The sequence below is a fragment of the Bufo gargarizans genome, chromosome 2, assembly GCF_014858855.1.
Source record: "Bufo gargarizans isolate SCDJY-AF-19 chromosome 2, ASM1485885v1, whole genome shotgun sequence".
NCBI classification, from domain to species: Eukaryota; Metazoa; Chordata; class Amphibia; order Anura; family Bufonidae; genus Bufo; species Bufo gargarizans.
In genome coordinates, this window is record NC_058081.1 from 305224857 (window position 1) to 305251662 (window position 26806).

The 26806-nt window shown below is 41.8% G+C and overlaps 1 protein-coding gene across 2 annotated transcripts in view; it reads right to left on the reverse strand.

Annotated features, from left to right (window-relative positions):
- LGR5 (leucine rich repeat containing G protein-coupled receptor 5) overlaps positions 1 to 26806 on the reverse strand; it is a 161908-nt gene that overhangs the window by 79011 nt on the left and 56091 nt on the right. For both annotated transcript variants that reach the window (XM_044277146.1, XM_044277145.1), the window contains exon 2: positions 7100 to 7171. In XM_044277146.1, the coding sequence (XP_044133081.1) occupies positions 7100 to 7171 (72 nt within the window). The remainder of the gene's footprint in view (positions 1 to 7099; positions 7172 to 26806) is intronic.

Consider the following 26806-nt stretch of genomic DNA (forward strand, 5'->3'; position numbering starts at 1 on the left):
GTTATTATCGCTGTCTAAAGCAGGACATAGTTAGCAATAAATAAATAAAAAAACTTTTTTTTAAATGGTTTTTTTTTTAAACTTTTTTTTTTACTGTAACTGGGGCATCCAAAGAAGACCCAGTTACAGTGGAAAGTAGTTCCCAGTGGGGCATTTTATACAAGCAGATCTGATCTGCTATGCCTGAGAACACCAGGTAATTACGTGATCGCTGGGTCTAACAGAGGAAGCAGCATAGCATGAGCATTATGTACTGAGGAAAAGAGAAGGCAGAAGAAGTAATAAATTGCTTTACTCTTTTCCAGAGATGGACTGGCCATAGACTCTACATGGAAATTTCCCAGTAGGCTGAAGACCAAGGGGGTTGCCTAAGCCCTTCTCACGGCCACCGGCCATGTACATAATGATCTGATGCTCTCCACATTAATTAATGTAGGATAATCAGGTGATAAACTTGAATACTACAGCAAGAGTGGTGGTATTTTGTACTGCACTGTGGTATTTGGTTCTGCAGGGGTGGTATTTTGAGCTTCACTACAGTACTAGTTTCCCTGTCTACTCGTGTTGTCCCTGTGTTGCTCCGTCTCATGTCAATTTGGACTCACCTACAACAAAGGGTCACTTTTAGGTTCTCAGGGCCACTTTAAGTTCCCAGTCCACCCTGGTGTTTTCATAAGGGTCCCCAGCTGTTAGAGTACAAGAGTATGTGCTTTAATTCCGCGCTGTACATGTATACTGCAATGATTGTATGGTGCTTGGTTGCTCCAGTGAGATAGTTGAAAATGGTTAAAAGACTGTAAATTCTTTTGGACACGATCTGGAGCCCTGAACTATCTAATTTTTATGGGGGCCCACTGACCCTTGCCCACTGATCCTCTCTCAGTCGGAGAAGCAGAGGGAAAGAATAAGCAGGCATGTTGAATTCCAACATGGCCAATTCTTTGACCCTGCCGATGCCAGAGATCTACTTATTAAAAAGACATGTGCAATCATCAGACACACGCACACACTGTTCATTAGGTAGTAAAGTGCAATAGTAAATGGCTAAACAAGTGATTGGCCAACGTCTATGTGAGCTATATGTCCACCTTAACTGTAACTTTTTAAATTGTGAGGCTTACTAAAGTTGCATTGTTCACAAATATAACTTTACATTGCAATATTCTGCTCCCAAGGGTCCGCATACTACGAATCTGGTAGATCTACATTAGACTTTTCCCAACCAATACACAAAAAAGGGTAAATATACTGAATCATAATTGAGCATTTAAAACAATGCAATACATGACCTTTTATCCATTTTTGTTTTTTCCATAAATGTGTAATAGTTTGGCTAGAATGTTCTAAAACAATTTACTATTTACTGTGGTGATGGCCCAAAATAATTATCACATGTCTCCCAAAAGGACACAAAATGCTATCATGTGGATCATGTGACCAAGTGTCTGCCAGCTAAGAACCCATTACTACATCTTAATATGTATTTCACACCATCTCAGGTTTATTTATGACATTCCAACTCTTTAACTCAACTGTTTTTCTCATATTATAAAGTTACTTAATTATAGGTGTGGGTTACGATGTAGTTTGTACTAAATTTGCAGAACTCCGTGACCTAGACGTTGATGTTAATACTGCTGGAAGACCTATTTTGCTTTGAGAAGGGACAGCCTAATTCCTAAAATTATAATTGACAGAGTAAGAATACGTCCAGCTACTCCAAGTGGTGATTATATAGATATCAGCATTACAACATTGCATGGTTCACATTTCAGAGAAGAGCAAAGATCTGTTTGATGTCAATGTGCAAATCTTCTAGCACATGCCTTTGACACACACCTTTCAGTTGTGATATCATTTTACATTTAATGTATACATTTATAGAACTACTACACTATACTTGGACATTTCCTTTTCACTCTGCATGGATGACAGACAATTTTCTTCCCAGAATTGGGGTAATTTGTGAAGTACTTATTGCTTTGAATTTAGTTTTGTGAATGTGTGGAATGTATAATAACTGAATAAATAAATTATAAATAAAGCTTCTTTGACACATTCCAGATCCAGAGTCCTCCGGATCGGGCATAGCCACAAAGTGACGTATGCCCACCGGACCCCATAGACTCGAATACGATTCGGATTCGGGCGCTCCCCAGCATTTATGCTATGATTCAGTTAGACAATTATAGCAACACACAACAGTTTTTGTCTGGCCAAGTCCCGGCATAAATGTCAGGGAGTGTCCGGATCTACGCAGGATCCCACTATTGTAAATGGGCTCCGGCGGTGAATGCCAGTTTTTGGCTAGGCTGGACCTGGAGAACTATGTCAGGCTGTTCCTCTGCCAGAACAGCCTGCCGGATTGCTCCTCCGCATGTGTGAAACTAGAATAACAGGTATTAAATTACACTATATATTTAGGACACAGTAAGGAGAAAGCTGCCAATCAGCAACAGATGAACATTGAGGATCCCAGGCTAACACAGTCCTCAGCTTGTGTTATACCTAATAAAATGTTTTTTTTTTTTTTTTTTTAACTCTACTACTTTATATTGCCCTCAGATAATGCAAAATAAAACTGGTGACATATTCTCCTTACGGTGATTTTTCATGATAAACTGTATGTGACTTTTGATATGTAATAATACATTTAGATATATCTGTTGTTTTCTGCATTTTTCATTTTTTTTTTTCCAAGTTCTACCTCGTCTGACATGCCTGCTTATGGACCTGTAAATTCAATGCTCAGTATCATGTGTGCCTCTCTCTATCACACATATCTGTGCAAACTGTGGGTCGGACAAACCCTTAAAGAGGGTTCTAAATTTAGACATGCTTATTAATATATCATACAAAGGCCCCCAAAGGCTGAGAGCATTTAAAATTAAAATATAACAAATAAGGACCAGTTTGAGACACTGCAGTCTCATTTATTTCCAGCCAATGGCCACATGCCTTCTAAGCATGCAAATGCTGCAGCCAATCGATGGTGGTGAAACCAGCGATTGGAAGTAAAGAAGACTGGCAGAGACCACAGGAGAGTATATGGTATTGTATTTGGTATTAAAGCACTTCCAGCCTTTAGGCAAAAATGTTTATATACTGACAGCCACTAAATTGTGAGAGGCAGGAGTTGAAGATGAACATTTTGATGCTTCATTAACCAGAATTATAGTTAAATGTATGTGTTATATATTTCTTTAAACATGCCTGGGAATTTGGTTGATTGGGACTATTCTGTTAGAGAAGATACACGAGTTTTCCAGTTTTGTTTTAAGAAATTGGTCACATTTGTTCCATTTCCATATACTAGAAACACATTTTCCATGTCAGTACTGATGAAAATAAATCAAGGTTTCAAAAGATAATAACATGTTTACACAACCTTATGTGCCATCATCTCTCACAGACTTGACAGGGGAGGAATAACTTTCAAGGATATCTCTTCCACAACCATTAAGAATACATTCTGAAAACGCTGCTGCCAAATAACCAAATTTGCTTTCGGTTTCATTCACTCCAGCTTTTTTGATTACTTGATGACACAATATTTGATTATAAAGTACAACTCCATCAACACAACTCATTAATTTCAGTGGTGTCATAGAGTTTGCATCTGTTCTATTAGAATTCTTTTGGATCCTTCATGGTCCTTAACATTTTTCAGATAAATTCTGTAAATTATAAAATTCCTTCGTATGCATGTCCATGAATGGGCCATGTAAATATTGTACTTTTATTTTTCTTAACCTTGACTCTGATAAGATCCGTTTCAGGCACAAAGTAAATGGCGTTTACAATAAGTATCCATACAATGGTTTGCATGAATCATTAGGGTCTTATTAGAGGGGGAACAGCAAGCCACGATTTAGCGAGCTGTTTGCATTAAAAAGATGCCCAGCTAAACTAAGCACTAAGGGGGACATTTTCCACACTGGTTGTTTCCTCCTGTGTAGCCGGAAGATGCACCAAATTTATGTAGAAGGGCAGGCCTCTCAATGATTTGTCCCATCCTTTGGCAGGCTGTGCGACAGTCTAAAACCTATGGCAGCCTCCTAGCTGCTGTAGATTTCAGTTTTTATTCACAGCAGAAAACTGGCGTGAAAAAAGAGAAATTTTGCGGACATGCTTTGACTCACCCTCTCCACACACCCTTTTCTCACCACTCCTGGTAAATTTCTGCTTAGATGAGGGCATTTCATGGTGTCTAATGATAAATCGTTCAGGCAGGTTTGTATATCATATATCAAATTATTAAAGGGGTTATCCAATACTATAAACAGCCCCCCTATGTGCTGGGCCCCTCACAGGGAATATACTTATCCCGCGCCGCTCCTGGTCCCTGCACTGCCGCTGCTGCTTCTCCGTGTGCACGGATAAAAACATCTGGTGTCTGGTGGGAGTAGCCAATGGCAGGCGGGGACGGGGACGAGCCAACCTAGCGTCACCCGCGAATAAGGGAAGAAAAGAAATGATGGGAAGAAAAAGGTTCAAAACATATGTGTGTAAACCTAGCTTTAGTGTACTGGTTACTGAAGGAACAAGATGGGAGCAGATTTATAATCTGGTACAAAGGATAAATGGATATTTCATAATCATAAAACAACCAGGTCATTAATTTAATTTCCCAGCCTTCCATTGTCATTGTGTGCCATGTGGCTTTATTTGTTATACCAATTTTACGTTATAAATCTTAGTATTTGTTATATACAAGAAGATTGGTTAGAAACAACACTGACAGTTTATTATGCGGGTGAATAACCTTAAAGAATCAAATTCACTTCCAACACTCCCAGGTAAAGCAGGCTGACATCACTGTGAAATGAATGCCAGCACAAACTAGTCCTAAGTCAAAGTGTAGCTTTAGAGGATAAGATTTTGGAGATGCAGAATGAGTATGGCAGTGGCAAGCAATCTGATCTCCCCAGTGGTTGCAAGGAAGGCCAATCAGATAACATAGGGATTTCCAAATATGCATATGAATTTCCCATTTCTCTAATTCGTAATTCTCCAAGTCAAAGCATCAATTGTATGGTGAAGATACTGGTTAACTTTCAAACTTGTTAAATAATTTGAGATTCATTTGGGAATATAAGATAGTTATAGCTCCCTTTAAGACGGTGCGTCCCAAAGCCGTTTTCCTTTATTTGCCAAAAGCACTTACCAGAACATCCTTTTCACCCAATGTAAGTAAAACACTTAGGGTACTTTCACACTTGCGGCAGAAGATTCCGGCAGGCAGTTCCATCGCTGGAACTGCCTGCCGGATCCGGCAATCCGGACGCAAACGGATGCATTTGTGAGACAGATCTGGATGCGGATCCGTCTCACAAATGCATTGCAATACCGGATCCGTCTCTCCGGTATAATCCAGAAAAACGGATCTGGTATAAATTTTTTCTGCATTTTTAAAGGTCTGTTCCGTTTTGCCGGAACACTTAATACCGGATCTGTTTTGCCAGAACACTTAATGCCGGATCCGGCACTAATACACTTCAATGTAAATTAATGCCGGATCCGGCATTCCGGGAAGTGTTCAGTATTTTTTGCCGGAGACAAAACTGCAGCATGCTGCGGTATTTTCTCCGGCCAAAAAACGTAAGAGGGACTGAACTGATGCACCCTGAACGGAATGCTCTCCATTCAGAATGCATTAGGATAAAACTGATTAGTTTTTTTCCAGTATTGAGCCCCGAGGACGGAACCCAATACCGGAAAACTTTAACGAAAGAGTAAAGTACCCTAATTGCATAGAAAATCATATATGATAAGTGAAGAGACATGAATTAAAAATATGAAGTGAACAGTATAATTGATGCATTGCCTTTACTTGAAACACATTTTAGAAGCCACAAAAAAATTGGTAATTATTCATCAAGAATATTTCATCACCCAGGTCCCAGCTAATGAGAAAAATACCACTGCTCCAACTTACTAAAACCTCATAATTGGAAGCAAATAGAGACAGAGTACTTCTAATTTGGGTTCAGCAAAAAAATAAATATATATCTTTTTGTGTTCTTTATGAAGGCATATGTGGAAAATCCTACTTTACACATATACAGTAGAAGCTTAGAAACTGAAATAATACTTTGGGAGTTTTTCAAATATATTGGGTTCATGTGTTTACAAGAAAAAATCCAAATTACCCAAATTTGGGGTAATTTACACAGGTTTGGACAAGGATGGACTGGAAACTTTAAGTAGCCCTGGATAAAAACCTAAAATTGGCCCCATGTTTTAGGTGGATACAAATTCACAGAAGGTGGGGTGACACAACACTGCAGGGCCAATACAAGTAGGCAGGGACAGCAATAGCATGTGTCTTATGAGGGTGAACAGCAGGGCAGGTAGTCGTGGGTTCCCATGCCCCCAACACAGTATTCAACTCTACCACCATCCTGAGGACATACAATTGAATTCAGGAGGGCATCTGTGGCTGCTGACCAAGGCCCCTGGCCATTGGCCCACTAGGAAATTTCCTTGAAGAGTCTATGGCCAGTCCGCCCCTGTGTTTAGGAACCATTACTTTAAGATATCTAGTAGTGCAAACACATTGTATAGTAATGAAGACCCCACGGCAAATCTGAAAATTAGTTACAAGACTAGATGTGTGTGCATCTATATAAAATTAGCATGGGGCTCTCCTGAAGTCCCATTTATAGAGAGAAAATTCTTTATTAAAAGAAATTAGTTTGCGTTATGCTGTAATAAAACTTCATTTTAATGTTCATGACATAATCAAACCCAAACAACCGTTTTTCATTAAAACTTTACTGTCTATTTTAATAAACATGAGACGTCCCAAAATTTTTAATATCCTGTCGCTTAAGTATTTCCAAGAAACTTTCCAACTAAGGTTTTAGGCTTTATATTTGCATGATGAAGCCACTGCTGAAAAAAACCTATAGTCCTGTCCCTTGCGTATTGTTTCTCTCTACAAATCACAAGGATTTGGGTTTTGTAGAACAAATGTTTCCAATGTGTCCGCTGAACATGTCAGTGCAGATGGTTTCTGAAGTTTTCCTATTCTCACAGCAAACACACACACATATATAGGTCCAAAGCATTGTAAAAATTTGGAAAACATACTTACAGTTCCTCAAGATAATGCAAGGTATGCAAGGTGCCAGAGGGCAGCCTGGTTATGTTGTTCATGCTGAGATCTCTGCAGGAGAGGAAAGAAATTGAGTTGGTAATGTATTTAAAATGAGACATTTTTACCAACTTGGCACTCAAATTATACTTATAATGTACCAATAGTTATCGAATGTTTCTGACATACAATGGATATAAAAAGTCTACACACCCCTGTTAAAATGTCAGGCTTCTGTGATGCAAAAAAATGAGACAAAGATAAATAATTTCAGAACTTTTTTCACCTTTAATGTAACCTATAAACTGTACAACTCAATTGAAAAACTGAAATCTTTTAGGTAGAGGAAAGAAAAAATATAATAATAAAATAATATGGTTGCATAAGTGTGCACACCCTTAAAACTAATACTTTGTTGAAGCACCTTTTGATTTTATTACAGCACTCAGTCTTTTTGGGTATGAGTCTATCAGCATGGCACATTTGACTTGGCAAGATTTGTCCACTTTTCTTTGGAAAAACACTCCAAATCTGTCAGATTGCGAGGGCATCTCCTGTGCACAGCCCTCTTCAGATCACCCCACAGATTTTCAATCAGATTCAGGTCTGGGCTCTGGCTGGGCCATTCCAAAACTTTAATCTTCTTCTGGTGAAGTCATTCCTTTGTTGATTTGGATGTATGCTTTGGGTCGTTGTCATGCTAAAAGATGAAGTTCCTCTTTATGTTCAGCTTTCTAGCAGAAGACTGAAGGTTTTGTGCCAATATTGACTGGTATTTGGAACTGTTCATAATTCCCTCTAGCTTAACTAAGGCCCCAGTTCCAGCTGAAGAAAAACAGCCCAAAGCATGATGCTGCCACCACCATGCTTCACTGTGGGTATGATGTTCTTTTGGTAAAGTGCAGTGTTATTTTTGCCCCAAACAAATCTTTTGGAATTATGGCCAAAAAGTTCAACCTTGGTTTCATCAGGCCATAACACCTTTCCCCACATGCTTTTGGGAGACTTCAGATGTGTTTTTGCAATATGTATCCTGACTTGGATGTTTTTCTTCGTAAGAAAAGGCTTTCGTCTTGCCACTCTACCCCATAGCCCAGACATATAAGGAATACGGGAGATTGTTGTCACATGTACCACACAGCCAGATATTCCTGCAGCTCCTTTAATGTTGCTGTAGGCCTCTTGGTAGCCTCCCAGACCAGTTTTCTTCTCGTCTTTCCATCAATTTTGGAGGGACGTCCAGTTCTTGGTAATGTCACTGTTGTGCCATACTTTCTCCACTTGACGATGACTGTCTTCACTGTGTTCCATGGTATATCTAATGCCTTGGAAATTCTTTTGTACCCTTCTCCTGACTGATACCTTTTAACAATGAGATCCCTCTGATGCTTTGGAAGCTCTCTGTGGACCATGGCTTTTTCTGTGGGATGCGACTAAGAAAATTTCAGGAAAGACTAACTAGAGCAGCTGAACTTTATTTGGGGTTAATCAGAGGCACTTTAAATGATGGCAGGTGTATGCTGACTCCTATTTAACATGATTTTGAATGTGATTGCCTAATTCTGAACACAGCTACATCCCCAATTATAAGAGGGTGTGCACACTTTTTTTCTTCACTCCACCTAAAAGATTTCAGTTTGTTTTTTAATTGAGCTGTACAGTTTATAGGTCACATTAAAGATGGAAAAATTTCTGAAATTATTTATCTTTGTCTCATTTTTTTACAGCACAGAAACCTGACATTTTAACAGGGGTGCGTAGACTTTTTATATCCACTGTATTTGGGCTCAATATGACAGGAAATGTACTGCACTTTTTGTGGCTTTTATCAAAATGTTGCTATAATTACATAAGCAAATGTCCCAGTTTACACTAATGGAGTGTAACAAGTAACCATGGAGGCCTCACAACAAAATTTGGAAAGTTGCCTTATTCCACTTCAAGCACATTTAGCTACCTGTTCAGAACATGAAAAGCTTATTACTGTATTTTAATCTACACTTTGTGCTGGTGTCTTTCCATTATACACAGGCACAATGCAATGATGTCACAGTAAAAAGGATAATGCAACCAGTGATGTCCCAGTAAGCAGAACACACACGGTAAAGCCACTGTAAAGCAATCAAGGTTTTTCCGGGCCCAGCAGCCAATCCATGAAACGTCAAGACAGTAAGTATATTACAAACTTTCTCCTACAGGAGCATTATTTGCAAGTAAGGTGGGACCTGCTTTGTCCCGGAAAACCCTTTTAACTCACTGAAGTTACAGCACAGGTGTCACAGAAATACTGCTGTCACAGTACAACATTATACACAGTTATGTCCCAGCCTAAGTAAAATGTAGTAATGTCTTAGTGCAAAGATAAGCTTCTAAAGATACAGCACGGAAATTAAGTAGTGATGTCACAGGCTACAGCACAAGAGTAATGCACATAATGATGTCACAGGCTATAACACAAAAGCAATGTACATAGACATGTCCGAGTATAGAGATAACACACATGATACAGCACAAAAAAACACACATATAATTATGTTGCCATAATTATGTCATACAATTGGGCAAAGTCAGTTGGGCATACACAGCACAACAAAATTGTAAAAAGTGATGAGAACACAGCAGGAACAAAATAAGTAACCATGGTGCTCCACAGCAAAACTCGTAATGAGGCCCAGTTCAATCATGTGACAAACAATGAATAAACTAAGAAAATATAAATACCATGCTTCTATCAAATTGTGGGCCCAGATGTCTGCATAACAATTGACATGGTGGTTTTAGCTAGGCCTTCGAAACACTATTCCCTGTCAAAAAACACTCTCACGGCCAGCTGCTTAACCGTTTCTTCCTCCACACTGGCTGCAAAATCACCTTCCAATCATTCAGTAATGGATTGATAAAGTTAACCAGATCTACAGATTCGAGTAACTTATTAGTTGGACCGGTAGATATTCTTTGCTCAAGATCTGATGCCCCCTTTCCCATCCTCTCCTTTTCCCCTACCATTTCCCTAGTATAATATTTTTGGTTTAAACATTTTATTCTTCAGTAAATATTTCTGGATGCAATAGCTTTTTGTATTTCCAGTTGTTTAATGTATTGATTCATGTCAAGCTTTGATTTCTGTTTTTTGTAGTATTATGTAATAAAAGAATAAAAATAAGCTATTGGACTAAACATGGATGGCCAACAGAAACAAATGTAGCAGAGGAGAGAGCTATAATACTAATGACCTATCAAAATGGAACATGTCCGGTGGCAACTGTAAGCGAACTTCCCCCAAAAAATTACAATTTCACCACGGACAGTTCTCCAATGTCTTTCAAATAAACAATAGTGAAAAAAAGACAAATCTACTAATCTAAAAAGAGAGGGAATTTTGAAATCTACTAATATAACACTTGCGTTGTTTGATTCCAGCAGGCAGTTCCGTTTTCTGACTGATCAGGCATTTTTTAGACTGATCAGGATCCTGATCAGTCAGAAAAATGCCTGATCGGTCAGAAAAAATTATATGCGTTTGCATACAGTTTGCCTGATCAGGCAGGCAGTTCAGGCAACGGAACTGCCTGCCGGAATCAAACAACGCAAGTGTGAAAGTACCCTAAGAGATGTTTGCACCCTAAGAAATGCATTGCAATACCGGATCCGTTTTTCCGGTGTCATCAGACAAAACGGATTCGGTATTTATTTATTTCTCATTTTTAAAGGTCTGCGCATGCGCAGACCGGATCCGGCATTCCGGTATTTTGAATGGCGGATCCGACACTAATACATTTCTATGGAAAAAAATGCCGGATCCGGCATTCAGGCAAGTCTTCAGGTTTTTTCGCCGGAGATAAAACCGTAGCATGCTGCGGTTTTATCTTTTACCTGATCAGTCAAAATGACTGAACTGAAGACATCCTGATGCATCCTGAACGGATTACTCTCCATTCAGAATGCATGGGGATATGCCTGATCAGTTCTTTTCCGGTATAGAGCCCCTGTGACGGAACTCTATGCCGGAAAAGAAAAACGCTCGTGTGAAAGTAGCCTTAGGGGAAGAACATACAGTGATTATGAGGCAGCCTCTCATTGCCAGTCCTCTCTTCTAGCCTGTTGACCCCTCAATAGACACATCCTCATTAGATATACACCACTGACATTGTTTAATCACTAACTGCATGTACTGTAAGCCCCTTTCGCACGAGCGAGTATTCTCTGCTGGTGCAATGCGTGAGACGAACGCATTGCGCCCGCACGGAATCACGCAACGCTGGCTCCATAGAGCAAAACTGATCCGTTCTTCCGGTCTGCGCATGCGCAGACCTTTAAATCTGTGAAATAAATAAATACCGGATCCGTTTTTCCGGATGACACCAGAGAGACGGATCCGGTATTTCAATGCATTTGTCAGACGGAACAGCACCTGGATCTGTCTGACAAATGCCATCCGTTTGCGTCCGGATTGCCGGATACGGAACTGCCTTCCGAATCCTCTGCCGCAAGTGTGAAGATACCCTAATACCTACAAAGACCTTATATACAAAATCGGAAGTTTGTGCGTGGTGGTCATCTGTATCTCGTGATTTAGTTCGCCCTGCTGCATTCTTGCACAGTCCACTGATTCTTGACAGCAATGGCGGTTGAGTTGGGCACTTTGTGGCTTGGGTTGTGTATATAAGGTTGTGGCACTGTGGTGACCACACTTTCTTACACAGATAGCAGTACAGCAAGTGAGCACGTATAATTCCCTTTGCAGGAAAGCTCTGTATATTTTTTCAGCAAGGACAAATTCTAACGCTAGTTATGGAGTTCCATGATTCCTATGCTCAGTTATTAAAGTACCAGTAGGTACTCATTCAGGGAGACATATTATTGCACTGAACTCCATACTGCAGTACAGGAAGTCAGACATATCAAATGAAAGTAAAAAGAGCAAGGAGCTCTGCAACATATGTCATAGGACTAGTTCATATCTGCATTGGCGGCTTATTTAGGAGCTTCTGTTACAGATTCCATCAAAAATGCCAGACATAAAAAATAGAAGGCAAGGAAAATTGCTTGATGCCATACCGGTAACCCAAGAGACCCATTATGCATTGCAACCAATGACAGTGAATATGGTCATGTTGCAACCCGCACGTTGATATGACTGGCAGCAGAAATCCAAACCTGCTGGATTCCGATGTGACCATGTGGCAACTATAGCAGTGCAACATTGCAATCTTCTCCCGTTCGGCCACGTGTAGCCCTAACCTGAACCTTTGCATATTGTATTGAAGATGCCTTGTCAAGTAAAACAAATGATATTGTCTGTACGTGCTGTAAAATTGTGGAATCGCTCAGACTACCGCAACGTTTTCAATGTCATGAGACAAGAATTCCATCTTTCTTTACGAAAAGTGATATCTTATTTTCCACTCTTTTTACTTTTTGTAAAGTGGTTTACCTATGTACGTGTAAGGTTGCATCCGCACGTGCCTGAAAATTCTGAGGAAAAGTCTGCTGCGGCTTTTGCAGCAGTTCCAAGGTAAAAACTGTGACGCGTGTATTACATCTATTTTTTTTATTTTTTTTGCTGTGGAAATGGCAGTGGATTTCACCATCACCAGTGCAAAGAAACATGTTGAGAACTGCAGCATAAATTGACATGCTGCAGATTGTAATCCGCACTGCAGATCAATTTGTATGCAGTGTGTGGATAGGATTTCCTAAATTCTTATCCATTATGTTGGGACTGTACTGCAGAATTGCCGTAAGAAATTAATCAAAGGCAAATCCGCAGCATTTCAGGTGTGTGGACATAGAATTACAGTGTGTGATGATTCACAAACTGACCCACAGTGTAGTTCTATACAACCAAAATGTAATATAAAATGTATTTCCACATTTATCTCACTCTTCTCTACAGATGTCTTTTTCTACCCAGCAATGTAATGTGATATTACTATGGAGAACACTTCCTGATGGGGCTGCACAGTAGTTCCTGGCAGAGGAAACCACAATTCAAGTCTACAGAACTCACTTGGGCCTGACTTGGTTGCATGGACATAAGTTTGCAGTTCCTTCCCAATTTATTGGAAAGTTTTTGCCTTGTAACAAAGGCAATAACTTCACGACTCACACAAACCTGTGTGATAAACCTCAGTAAAACGTGCTGCTTTAATGGTACTGCTTCCCTTACTAAATGTTTGTAGTCTAGGCTCATAAAGTGTCACGGGTGATAGCTGCAGGCACCGTTAAATCTTTGGCAATAAGTAACTAATGAAAAATAATGCCCCTTTAGAAACACTTTTTTTTTCAATTGCTGAAGGAATGAAATATCTAGATAATGTTCCTATGGGGAAATGAGCCAGCCACAAACAAAGGAAAGTTAATTTGTAACCAAATCAAAACTACTACTCATTGAGAAGCAATTCTGGTTGCAAATATGGAAGCTTGGCAGCCAAGCCATGTCCTCTTTATTCTACTAACTAAAAAAATTCTGCAACTAGCTGTAATTTTGCTAAAGTGGCAACAAATTTAGAACTTTCCAGTCTAGTTTAAAAATAATGGGGGTCATTTATTAAGACTGGCATTTTAGATGCCGACCTATATCTTGCGGTGGATCCGCTGGAGTTATGAAGAGGCGCCGATCAACCGCCGCTTGTAAATGTAAGACAGCTTCCTATCCGTCTTACATTTAGGCCATTCTCTGCACCTAAACCAGCTGGCCGTCCCTTTCCCCGCCCACACCGTACCCACTATTTTAGGCCTGGCGTGAGTGGGGAAAAGTCGCAGACTGCGGCACAAAGAACCTTTGCGCCACAATCTGCACCACAAATATGCCTATTATAGGCACATTTCTGGTTAGTAAATGACCCCCAATGAGTTTATTAGGGTAGCACCAGATATTGAGGATGGCTGATACATGGCTGAAATTGACAAGGCCCCCACAAGCCCCACAACTACTGACAGTCCCTTGCTTATTGTTAATGGCCACATGGTTTTGTAGGTGCATCCACCGTCCACTGCATCTGGTCCTATACTTACCTTAGTGTCTTTGCATGAGTAGGTGCAGCAACTACAACTATGCCTCTATACAACATTTGAAATGTGCTTATTTTTTTACCATAGGGACTTAATTGGAGAGTTCTGGACTAGGAGAATCAGTGGCTGCCATCTGGGGTCTCATTCCCTAAAATCCACTAGGGTCTGTTTTTTTTTTTTAGGGAGACAATTAGTTCTTAGAATGTGTTTGGAGTCTGCAAGGAAACCAAAATACCTGAGAGAAGCCCAGGCAAACAAAGGATTAACACAAAAACTACACGTAGATACCGTATTGTCCTTGGTCAGGATCAAACCCAAGACCACAGTGCTGCAATGCAGCAATGCTAACCATACAGCCACCATGCTACCGTACCTGTGCCAAGAATACCATATACAACGTTCGCTGTCATCAATGTGACATTTGGCCATAAGGTGGTGGACCCAATTAATACTTTCATAGCTTGCCCCAAAAACTATAACATTATCCTTCAAAAACACTGTGCATCATCCTGGATATTAATTACTGTATCTTCATTAGATGAGTATTCAGTTTTGCCAGCTTTTTTAACCAAAAGAAAAACTTGTGGGTTGCTACACATGAACCATTAGGTAAGTGTATGTATCTAAAAAGATCCTATATCACAAAATATATCATCTGAAGTGCTTCAGATCATAACTGGACATATGGGATGATAGCCAAGACAAACATATCACTTTTCTACTGTGAGCTTATTATATATCAGCTGAAGTAAGTAAATATTAAGGCAGGAAAAGACATTTGTAAATGAATATAATTCACACATGTACTCAGTATTATATAAACATATGCAAGCGCACATTTCAGACAATTACCTAAAATTGTAGGTCAAGGCTCCTTTATTAAAGGCATTTGTCCTTGGTGGATTTTACAAGCTATCAGATAGATCTAACGTCATTGCCAGATGTAAAGATATGTAACAACTTCGAGGCAGGAAATCTTGTCTGCACATATGTATTACACATTTCTTGTAAACACAAATCAGGAGCCATATTTAAAACTTTTCAGGAAGGGCTCTCTTAGAGGGTCAATTACAGTACAATATGTAGGACAGCCAATTACAATGCTTTATGTTTCCCATTCATATTACCGAGTAGCCTATTCTTAGTTGATCAATGCCAGTACGATACATATGTTAGATATACATATTACAGAACAAATCTAACTAATAAACATGGTAAAAGCAGCCTGATTATTCCAAAATCTCCAGTAATCTTTTTATATAAAAGGACAGACTAGAACCACATGATATCAATTGCAGCATACAGCACAATGCTTATGTCACAGATAACAGCAAATGACAAAAGCGGCCTCCCAATATGCCTACTGATACACCCTAATGTGAGGGGGATCAGGTTCTGTAAAAAGGATGTGCTCCAGGCTAGAAGGTTTTATACAGGTTGCCTTGGGTTGCACTGTGATCATCACCCACTAAGTCCAAGCACTCTCACCAGTTAGATAAAAAGAGGCAGCAATATCAGGTATCCTGTTCCTTCACTACTGAAATCCAATATGACAACCACACCAAAAAAGACAAGCTCTCTAAACAATTTTTAATATTACAAAAAGGATTGTTTTGTGTGGTCTATGAGAACTTTGTGTTGATTGCGAATCGGATAAAGACTTGTTTGGGAACGTTCAGACATAATAACCACACACCCTCATTTGACACAAACTGAAAATAATAGCCCATGTCCATTCTGTCCGGTGATGAAAATGCAGAAGAATAAATAAAGGACTTTAAATGAACCCACTCTTCCCAGTTTAGACTTGCACAAAAAAACGGAAAACAAATTGACAGATATGTGTACAATGGACTTTAATATTGAAGAGTAACAAGAACCTATTCTTGGGTGCTCCAGGCTTTGTCTAAAAAAACTGACACAAAAACTGCTTGTGTAATTCCAGCCATTGGGCGTTACACACATGGGGAGACCCAAAGGACCCTTACCAGTAGGTAATAGGTGGTCACAATACCAAAAGTTTGATTTCGATACCATAAAAAAGTATTGTGATATTCGATACCATGCTAATTTTTCTTTGAAATTTAAAAAAGGTGACTAAAAATGGCGAATCGCATGGTTTTTGTTTTTTTATATTTTTATAGTTCACACTATACAGCAGCCGGCCTGGTTAGGAAGCAGGTCCCCATTTCCTCAGTATATATTATAAAAAAACAAGCATAGGGTCCGTGCTAGTGACAGCAAGTCTCAGAGGTAAGACAAATATAGTTGATTAACGGTGCTCTGCTCCGCAGGTCTCCTCCTCCACCTTCAACTGCTGCAGCGTCTGTGTCTGTAAACCCACGGTCTGTTCATGATTGGTCTTGCCACAACCTTCAAAGAAGTACTGACATAGCATAGCATATGTTCATAAGATAAATACAGCCCATACCTGAGAGAACAATCAGGACGCCCCAGATGAAGCAGGGGCGAAACCCGGGTCAGGCAATGTTTTATATATGATGTTGAACTACAATTTTGCAAGTAAAATAAAGTGTATTGTGAACTTTTAAAACGGGTCTATGCTATGTCAGTACTTCTTTGAAGGTTGTGGCAAGACCAATCCTGAACAGCCCATGGGTTTACAGACACAAACTCTGCAGCAGTTGTGTTACCTCTGAGACTTGCTGTCACTAGCGTGGACCCTATGCTTGATTTTTATGATTTAAACTTTTAGTATTTTGGTTTTTTTTTAAATGTATATTTTTTTTTTACATTTTATTTACTATTAGCCCCCTTAGGGGCTAGAACCTTTGTCCTATTCACCCTTATGGAGCTCTATTAGGGTGAATAGGACTTTACACTCTCCCTGCTGCCCTTTGCATAGTACACACAGCAGCATGGAGATTGTCATGGCAGCCAAGGCTTCGGTAGAGTCTTGGCTGCTATGGAAACCGATCAGAGCCCCAGGATTACACTGCTGTGGCTCCGATCGGAACTGCCACTGAGCCACCAATAAAGAGGGGGGGGACTACTCTGTGGTGACTGCCACCAATGAATATAACAATGGGGTGGAGGGGGCGCCTGTGGTCACTGAGCCACCAATTATACTAATACTGGGGGGGGGGGGGGACACTGCGCTATCAATGAATGTAAAACACATTAATTCAAGTATAGGCAGCCAATGCCGATATGACAGACCCAGCACCCGGCCTCAACAACAGGGCATGCGATCCGCCGATCCACGGCAATTGACCCCTCAGGTGCCGCAGCAGCGCAGCCTAGTATCTGCCACCTTATCCTGTAGTTTCCAAAATGGGGTCACTCTTTTGGAGTTTCTAACCTAGGGGTGCATCAGGGGGGCTTCAAATGGGACATGATGTCCAAAAAAACTGTCTAGCAAAATCTGCCTTCCAAAAACCGTATGGCATTCCTTTCCTTCTGCGCCCTGCCGTGTGCCCGTACAGCAGTTTGCGACCACATATGGGGTGTTTCTGTAAACTACAGAATCAGGGCCATAAATAATGAGTTTTGTTTGGCTGTTAACCTTTGCTTTGTAACTGGAAAAAAAAGATAGTAAAATGGAAAATTTGCCCAAAAATTGAAATTCTGAAATTTCATCTCTATTTGCCAATAACTCTTGTGGAACACCTAAAGGGTTAACGACGTTTGTAAAATCAGTTTTGAATACCGTGAGTGGTGTAGTTTCTTAGATAGGGTCACTTTTATGGAGTTTCTACTCTAGGGGTGGATCAGGGGGCTTCAAATGGGACATGGTGTCTAAAAACCAGTCCAGCAAAATCTGCCTTCCAGAAACCATATGGCGCACCTTTTCTTTCTGCGCCCTGCCGTGTGCTCGTACAGCAGTTTACGACCACATATGGGGTGTTTCTGTAAACTACAGAATCAGGGCCATAAATAATGAATTTTGTTTGGCTGTTAACCCTTGCTTTGTTACTGGAAAAAATGGATTAAAATTGAAAATGTGCAAAAAAAATTGAAATTCTGAAATTTCATCTCCATTTGCCAATAACTCTTGGGGAACACCTAAAGGGTAAACAAAGTTAGTAAAATCAGTTTTGAATACCTTGAGGGCTGTAGTTACCAAAATGGGGTCATTTTTGTGTGGTTTCAATTATGTGAGCCTCACAAAGTGACTTCAGACCTGAACTGGTCCTTAAAAAATGGGTTTTGGAAATTTTCCGAAAAATGCTTCTAAACTTCTAAGCCTTGTAACGTCCCCAAAAAATAAAATGTAATTCCCAAAATGATCCAAACATGAAGTAGACATATGGGGAATGTAAAGTCATCACAATTTTTGGGGCTATTACTATGTATTACAGAAGTAGAGAAACTGAAACTTTGAAATTTGCGAATTTTTCCCAATTTTTGGTAAATTAGGTATTTTTTTGTGCAAAAAAATATTATTTTTTTTTACTTCATTTTACCAGTGTCATGAAGTACAATATAGGACGAAAAAACAATCTCAGAATGGCCTGGATAAGTAAAAGCGTTTTAAAGTTATTCACACATAAACTGACACTGGTCAGATTTGCAAAAAATAGCCTGGTCTTTAAGGTGAAAAATGGCTTGGTCCTGAAAGGGTTAAGCTGGAATGACAAACACAATTTTTGATGGAGATTTTTGGGCCAAAGTCAGGAGTGGATCCAAATATAAAGGAAGACTGACACTCCCATTCTCTTTTGTACGGTTTCCTCTGTTTGGCTACAAAAAACTGCAGCTTAGGTCACAAAGGCAGTTTTTGCTGAACTTTTTGCTAAAATTGAAGGGGATTTACAGGAGTATAATATTGATGAAATATCCTCACAGCATACCAAGCAGAGCTCCGCACACTTTTTCTAGTGGCTGTGATTGGTATTGCAGCCTAGAAGCTGCACATAGGCCATGTAACACTGGCCTAGGAAGAGGTTGCAGTGCTCACTGCAGCAGCCTTTTCAAACAGGCATGCCAAGAGTTGGACCCTACCAAGCTAATATTAATAATGACCTATTCTGAGGATAGGTCATCAATATCTTACTCTCAAGACCCCCTTTAAAGTCTATTGGTGGAAAACGCCATAAAAATGACATTGTAGAGCATGTTGCATCTTAGAAAAAAAAAAAAAACAAGGGTCAAAAACACACTTGCCACAAAATAGACTAAATATGATACAGACAGCAAAATAACCAGGTCTGAATGTTGTGTGTGAATCCAGCCTTAGACAAGATCACTTACATAGTAACATAGTTTATAAGGCCGAAAAAAGACATCTGTCCATCCAGTTCGGCCTGTTATCCAGCAATTAATATTCCCAAATCAATTTGAATGGCATTCTTTATAGTCTTTATTGAATTCTTCATACCTCTGGGACCTGCACCTCCATGCGCGGCCGCCCTATGGGAGCACCAAAAATAGCCAAGCGGCGTGCTCGGCTAGTTTCTGCAGTCCCACTGAAATTATTGAGAGCGCACTGTGTAAGCGTGGCCATCGCTCCATTCACTTCTATTGGGCTGCTGGAAATAGCCGAGCCAGCGCTATTTTTGGCTGTGCCATAGAAGTAAATGGAGGGTGGCCGCGTTTGTGCGCATGCCTGCCTTCAATTTGCGGCTCCATTCTAAAGATAGGTGCAGGTCGTATCCTAGCAATTTGACACCAATGTCTGAGATGATACAACCCCTTTAAGTAGGAATAATACTACCACTGCTGAGAATTCTAGTGGAATAGGAGATCTCTTCCTGAACCTTCTCTGTACCAATTGAGGTCCAAAACTAGTTTTCCACTATTCTCACCAAACTACATCTATACTTTAAAGGGTTGATTAAATAAAAAAAAGTCTCAGAACGATAAAATAACTAATACTCACCTTACTGATCCCAGTCTCTTCCTGTATCCTTGCTGTCTTTTCTTCCTTTTGCCTCTTGACACAGGAAATTCGACTGCTCAGCCAATCAGTGGTGGTAGTGGTGACCCGCCTCAAACAGTGATTGGCTGAAGAGTGACATTTCTGTGTCAAGAAGTAGAAGCCATCAGGTGTCTCTACCAGAGATTTGAGACGTTCTCACAGCTCTGTCTCTCCACCCCTGTGATGATGTCACTTAGAGTTTGGAGGTGTTCTCACTGTTCTGTCTCTCCGCCCCTGTGATGAGGTCTTTACTCTCAGCTGTTCCTCCTGCGTTTGATTACCCTGCCTTTAAATCACCCCTCCTCCTATTGCAGGGCGTGGATTATACTTCTCTTTTCAGTTGTAGTTCTGCCTTGAGCATCGTCACTTCTTAAGCTACTAGTTCTCTGGACCTGTGTTCTGCTGCTGCAAGCACTCCGGATATTGCCAGCGGCCCTTGGATCCGTCTTCTCTGCGGCTACAGCTACATCAGCTAAGTGTGCAGACTTTGTTGTGTACCTGGTGATTTCCTGACTGGATCTGAGGTGGCCACGGTTCCCTCCATATTCTGAGCAGGGCATCGGCGGCCGTGCCCCTTCCACTATTGTAGGGGTTACAGGGCTCATCAGTCTAAGGTACGTGGGCATGCCTCATTCCACCATTTGGATCCGGGCATGTGCTTTAGCAGCATAGGGAGAGTGTTGAGGGTCTGACAGGGGTCACCCTTCCTTTTCCCTAGTTTGGGTCCGGTCAGTAGCTCTTCTTTCTGTGTATGCTCTGGTTACCCTTAAACAGCCGTGACATTATAATCCACCAAAACCGTCCTTGTTGACATGGATCCGCTTTCTGGCTTGGTTGACCGCATGCAGGGTCTTTCTTTGGAAGTAGCGGATCTCCGTCAATCTGTGACTCAGCTACAAACATTGGGCTCTGCTCCGGCTCATGGAGTCTGTTGCGAGCCAAAGGTCTCACTTCCGGAAACGTTCTCCGGGGGCAGTGAGAATTTTGTTCGCTTCAGAGAGGCATGTAAACTCCATTTTTGTTTGTGTCCCCACTCCTCTGGTAATGAGGAACAGAGGGTGAGGATAGTCATCTCCCTGCTCAGGGGTAATGCTCAGACTTGGGCTTTTTCGCTGTCATCAGGGGATCCCTCCCTTCGATCCGTGGAAAGATTTTTTGTGGCCCTGGGGCAGATATATGATGACCCGGATCGTGTTGCTCTGGCAGAATCAAACTTACGTGTTTTATGCCAGAGCAAACTGTCTGCGGAGCTTTATTGTTCTGAATTTCGGAGATGGGCAGCTGATTCAGGCTGGAATGATGCTGCACTCCGAAGTCAGTTCTGTCATGGTCTCTCAGAGGGTTTGAAAGATGCCTTTGCTTTCCATGAGAGACCAACGTCCTTAGAGTCGGCCATGTCATTGGCGGTACGCCTTGACAGGCGTCTAAGGGAAAGAAACAAGACCTCTCCGTCCAGCCATTGTCAGTCTAGGGGCAATGGTGCGGACTCATTCAGTATGCAGGGGTCTCATCCTGTCTCGCTCCCCTCTGAGGAGGAGCTCATGCAGCTAGGCCGACTTGCCCCTGATAAAAGAGGATTTAGTCCTCAGCATATGGTGTGTTTTTGTTGTGGCGGCATAGGTCATTTGGCAAATGTTTGTCCGTCTAGGAGATTCCTGAAATGTACGAAGAGCGATAATAAGAGAAAAACCTCAAGAGGTAAATCATCAAGTTCTGCTTCATCTGCTACTTTGGGCAAAGTTGATGTGGGAATTGATGCTATTCCTCTGACCTGCAGTTCCCGTTTTCTCCTGTCTGCCAGGGTGGCGCTAGAGAGCAAAGTCATTCCTTGTGAGATTTTTGTCGATAGTGGAGCGGCCGTCAATCTTATTGACACTCAATTTGTAGCCTTGCATGGTTTTCAGGTTTGTACATTAGAAAAGGATATACCTGTTTTTGCTATCGACTCTGCTCCACTCTCGCAGAGATCTCTGAAAGGCATTGTTCACAATATCCGGCTAGCTGTAGGTGACACTCATGTGGAAGAGATATCTTGTTTTGTCCTTAACGGATTGCCTTCTCCTCTAGTTTTGGGGCTACCCTGGCTCACTAGACATAACCCCTCTATTGATTGGCAAGGAAGGCAAATAAATGAGTGGAGTGACTTTTGTAGAGAGAATTGTCTCACAGCCACTCTTGCAGAGGTGTCTACTAAAACTCTGCCATCATTTCTCTCTGATTTCTCGGATGTGTTTTCCGAGAGCGGTGTCCGGGAGCTACCTCCTCACCGGGAGTTTGACTGTCCCATTAACCTCATTCCCGGCGCCAAGCTGCCAAAGGCACGCCTCTACAATCTCTCACAACCGGAAAGACTCGCAATGCGAACCTATATCTCCGAGAGTCTCGAGAAGGGGCATATTCGTCCCTCAAAGTCGCCTGTTGCCGCGGGTTTTTTTTTTGTTAAAAAAAAAGATTGCTCTCTGAGACCTTGCCTAGATTTTAGGGAGCTGAACCGTATCACGATTCGCGATCCCTATCCCCTTCCTCTGATCCCGGACCTCTTCAACCAAATTGTTGGGGCCAAGGTGTTTTCCAAATTGGATCTGAGAGGCGCGTACAACCTGGTCAGGGTCAGAGAGGGGGATGAATGGAAAACGGCCTTTAATACCCCTAACGGGCATTTCGAGAATCTCGTTATGCCTTTCGGCCTGATGAATGCTCCGGCCGTCTTTCAGCATTTTGTTAATAGTATTTTCTATCATTTAATGGGGAAATTTGTATTGGTGTATCTTGATGATATTTTGATTTTTTCCCCTGATGTTCAGACCCATCAGGATCATCTTTTTCAGGTCCTGCAGATACTGCGGGAAAATAAACTGTATGCCAAGCTGGAGAAATGTCTTTTTATGGTATCGGAGATTCAATTTCTGGGTTTTCTCCTCTCTGCTTCTGGTTTTCGCATGGATCCGGAGAAGGTCCGTGCTGTGCTGGAGTGGGAGCTTCCTGAAAATCAGAAGGCATTGATGCGCTTTCTGGGTTTTGCTAACTACTACAGAAAGTTCATTTTGAATTATTCCTCTATTGTCAAACCCCTTACTGACATGACAAAAAAGGGGACGGATTTTTCCTCTTGGTCGGAGGAGGCGCTTGCAGCCTTTTCTAAGATTAAAGAGAGTTTTGCGTCTGCTCCCATCTTGGTGCATCCCGATGTTTCCTTACCTTTTATTGTTGAAGTGGATGCTTCCGAGGTGGGTGTGGGTGCAGTTTTGTCCCAGGGCCCCTCTCCTGCCAAATGGCGACCTTGTGCCTTTTTCTCTAGAAAACTCTCCCCGGCAGAGAGAAACTATGATGTGGGAGATAGGGAGTTGTTGGCCATCAAGTTGGCTTTCGAGGAATGGCGCCATTGGTTGGAGGGGGCCAGGCACCCTATCACCGTTTTTACCGACCATAAGAATCTGGCGTACTTGGAGTCAGCCAGGCGTATGAATCCGAGACAGGCCAGATGGTCTCTGTTCTTCTCCAGATTCAATTTTGTTGTTACTTTCCGCCCTGGGATCAAGAATGTGAAGGCTGATGCTCTCTCTCGCTGTTTTCCGGGAGGAGGAAACTCCGAGGACCCGGGTCCCATTTTGGCGGAGGGGGTAGTTGTTTCTGCTCTATATTCCGATTTGGAGGCCGAGGTCCAGGCTGCCCAGTCTGAGGCACCTGCCCGTTGTCCCTCCGGGAAGTTGTTCGTGCCTCCTGAGCTACGTCACAAACTCTTTAAGGAACATCATGATACGGTTCTTGCTGGTCACCCCGGGAGTAGAGCCACGGTAGATCTCATTGCTCGGAGATTTTGGTGGCCGGCTCTTCGTAAGTCTGTGGAGGGTTTTGTGGCGGCTTGTGAGACGTGCGCTCGCGCTAAGGTCCCTCGTTCACGACCTTCAGGTTCCCTTCTCCCGTTACCCATACCTTCCCGTCCTTGGACACACCTGTCCATGGACTTTATCACGGATCTTCCTCGTTCCTCGGGGAAGTCGGTGATCCTGGTGGTCGTGGACCGTTTTAGCAAGATGGCTCATTTCGTCCCTTTCCCTGGTTTACCCAATGCTAAAACGTTGGCGCAAGCTTTTGTCGATCATATTGTTAAATTGCACGGCATTCCCTCTGAGATTGTTTCCGATAGAGGCACGCAGTTTGTGTCCAGGTTCTGGAAGGCTTTCTGTTCTCGCCTGGGGGTTCGGCTGTCCTTCTCTTCTGCTTTTCACCCGCAGTCGAATGGTCAGACTGAGCGCCTCAATCAGAATCTGGAGACATATTTGCGCTGTTTTGTGGCAGAGAACCAGGAGGATTGGTGTTCATTTCTCCCTCTTGCTGAGTTTGCTTTGAACAACCGTCGTCAGGAATCTTCTGATAAGTCACCATTTTTTGGTGCATATGGGTTCCATCCGCAGTTTGGGACATTCTCGGGAGGGGCTCTTTCTGGTTTACCTGAGGAGGAGAGATTTTCCTCGTCTTTGTCTACCATTTGGCAAAAGATTCAGAGTAATCTCAGAAAGATGAGTGAGAAGTATAAGCGTGTGGCTGATAAGAGACGTGTGCCTGGTCCGGACCTGAATGTGGGTGATCTGGTGTGGTTGTCTACAAGAAATATTAAACTGAAGGTTCCCTCCTGGAAATTGGGTCCCAAGTTTATTGGGCCTTATAAAATTTTGTCAGTCATCAATCCTGTTGCCTTCCGCCTTGATCTTCCACGGGTTTGGAAGATACACAATGTATTTCACAGATCTCTCTTAAAACCATATGTCCAGCCCACGGTACCCTCCTCTTTGCCTCCTCCTCCGATTTTGGTTGATGGCAATCTGGAGTTTGAGGTTTCCAGAATTGTGGACTCTCGCATTGTCCGCGGTTCTCTTCAGTACCTCGTTCATTGGAAGGGTTATGGTCCTGAGGAGAGGATGTGGGTTCCGATGTCGGACATTAAAGCCACTCGCCTTATCAGGGCATTTCATAGGGCTCATCCTGGGAAGGTGGGTCCTGGGTGTCCGGAGTCCACCCGTAGAGGGGGGGGTACTGTCACTACCAGAGCTTTGAGACGTTCTCACAGCTCTGTCTCTCCACCCCTGTGATGATGTCACTTAGAGTTTGGAGGTGTTCTCACTGTTCTGTCTCTCCGCCCCTGTGATGAGGTCTTTACTCTCAGCTGTTCCTCCTGCGTTTGATTACCCTGCCTTTAAATCACCCCTCCTCCTATTGCAGGGCGTGGATTATACTTCTCTTTTCAGTTGTAGTTCTGCCTTGAGCATCGTCACTTCTTAAGCTACTAGTTCTCTGGACCTGTGTTCTGCTGCTGCAAGCACTCCGGATATTGCCAGCGGCCCTTGGATCCGTCTTCTCTGCGGCTACAGCTACATCAGCTAAGTGTGCAGACTTTGTTGTGTACCTGGTGATTTCCTGACTGGATCTGAGGTGGCCACGGTTCCCTCCATATTCTGAGCAGGGCATCGGCGGCCGTGCCCCTTCCACTATTGTAGGGGTTACAGGGCTCATCAGTCTAAGGTACGTGGGCATGCCTCGTTCCACCATTTGGATCCGGGCATGTGCTTTAGCAGCATAGGGAGAGTGTTGAGGGTCTGACAGGGGTCACCCTTCCTTTTCCCTAGTTTGGGTCCGGTCAGTAGCTCTTCTTTCTGTGTATGCTCTGGTTACCCTTAAACAGCCGTGACATCAGGTGACCAGGAAGCATTTGAATGGAAGTGACTTAGGGATGGTAAGATGAGTATAGCTTATTATATTACACCATTCTGAGACTTAATCAAATAGCACTCAAGGTCATTGGCAGATATCCTTGTTCATATTCTATCCAGACATTCTATTCTACACAGTGCTTATGGTGCTAACATGTACATTATTTGGCGTCAATTCAAGCTTTTAGCTCCTAAATTATTATATAAATGAATTCAACATTGACACACATAAAAGGTTAGGATCTGACAAAAAGTCTGAATGAGGGTAAACAAATCTTTTTACACTGCATTAGTCCAGTGAATATGATGAATTGTTGCTGAATATTCCAATGATATTTTTAAACTGCCATTTACTGGTTATACTTTTTAGACACAAAGGGTGAGAATTACAAAGCTAAATGCACCAGACTAATGGATTAATGTGCACAAATAAACTGGCGTATATGGCTTGCACCACATTTATTATGCATTTTAGGAACTAGACAGTTTTAAAAAGTGTCTAGGAAAAAAGGCTTGGTTTAAAACTTACCAAACTGAGCCAAACTTCTGGCACCAAATATTGGACTAAAGTAAGTCAACCAAAGGGTGGTGGTAGGAAAAATGTCTAATATGTCTAGCAAGAGGTGCCAACTCTATCAGACAGAGGGAGCCACTGTGATAAACTTGGCGCATCCTCAGCCTGCCTTGTCTAGTTTTAAGATTTCTAAATTTAAGACAGCAATAATAAATCTCTTTCATAATGTGTCATTTTTACATGCTCATGGTGGGCACATATTAATGCAGACACACATATACTTGCAAACATGTGGCTAATGTACAAAAAGGGTTTTCCACAGGCAGACTTGAATCCAGGATCCCATTTCTGGTAGGCAGAAGTAAAACCACAAACTTACTAAAGGAAAGTCAGTAAATTATGAAGAAATGAAACAACACAAACATATACAGTTAGGTCCATATATATTTGGACACTGACACAAAATGGGTTGTTTTGTGGGCAGGTGTGGGCAATTCCTTCATTATTTTATTCTCTATTAACCACATAAAAGGCCTGAAGTTGATTTGAGGTGTGGTGCTTGCATTTTGAAGATTTTGCTGAGAAGTAAA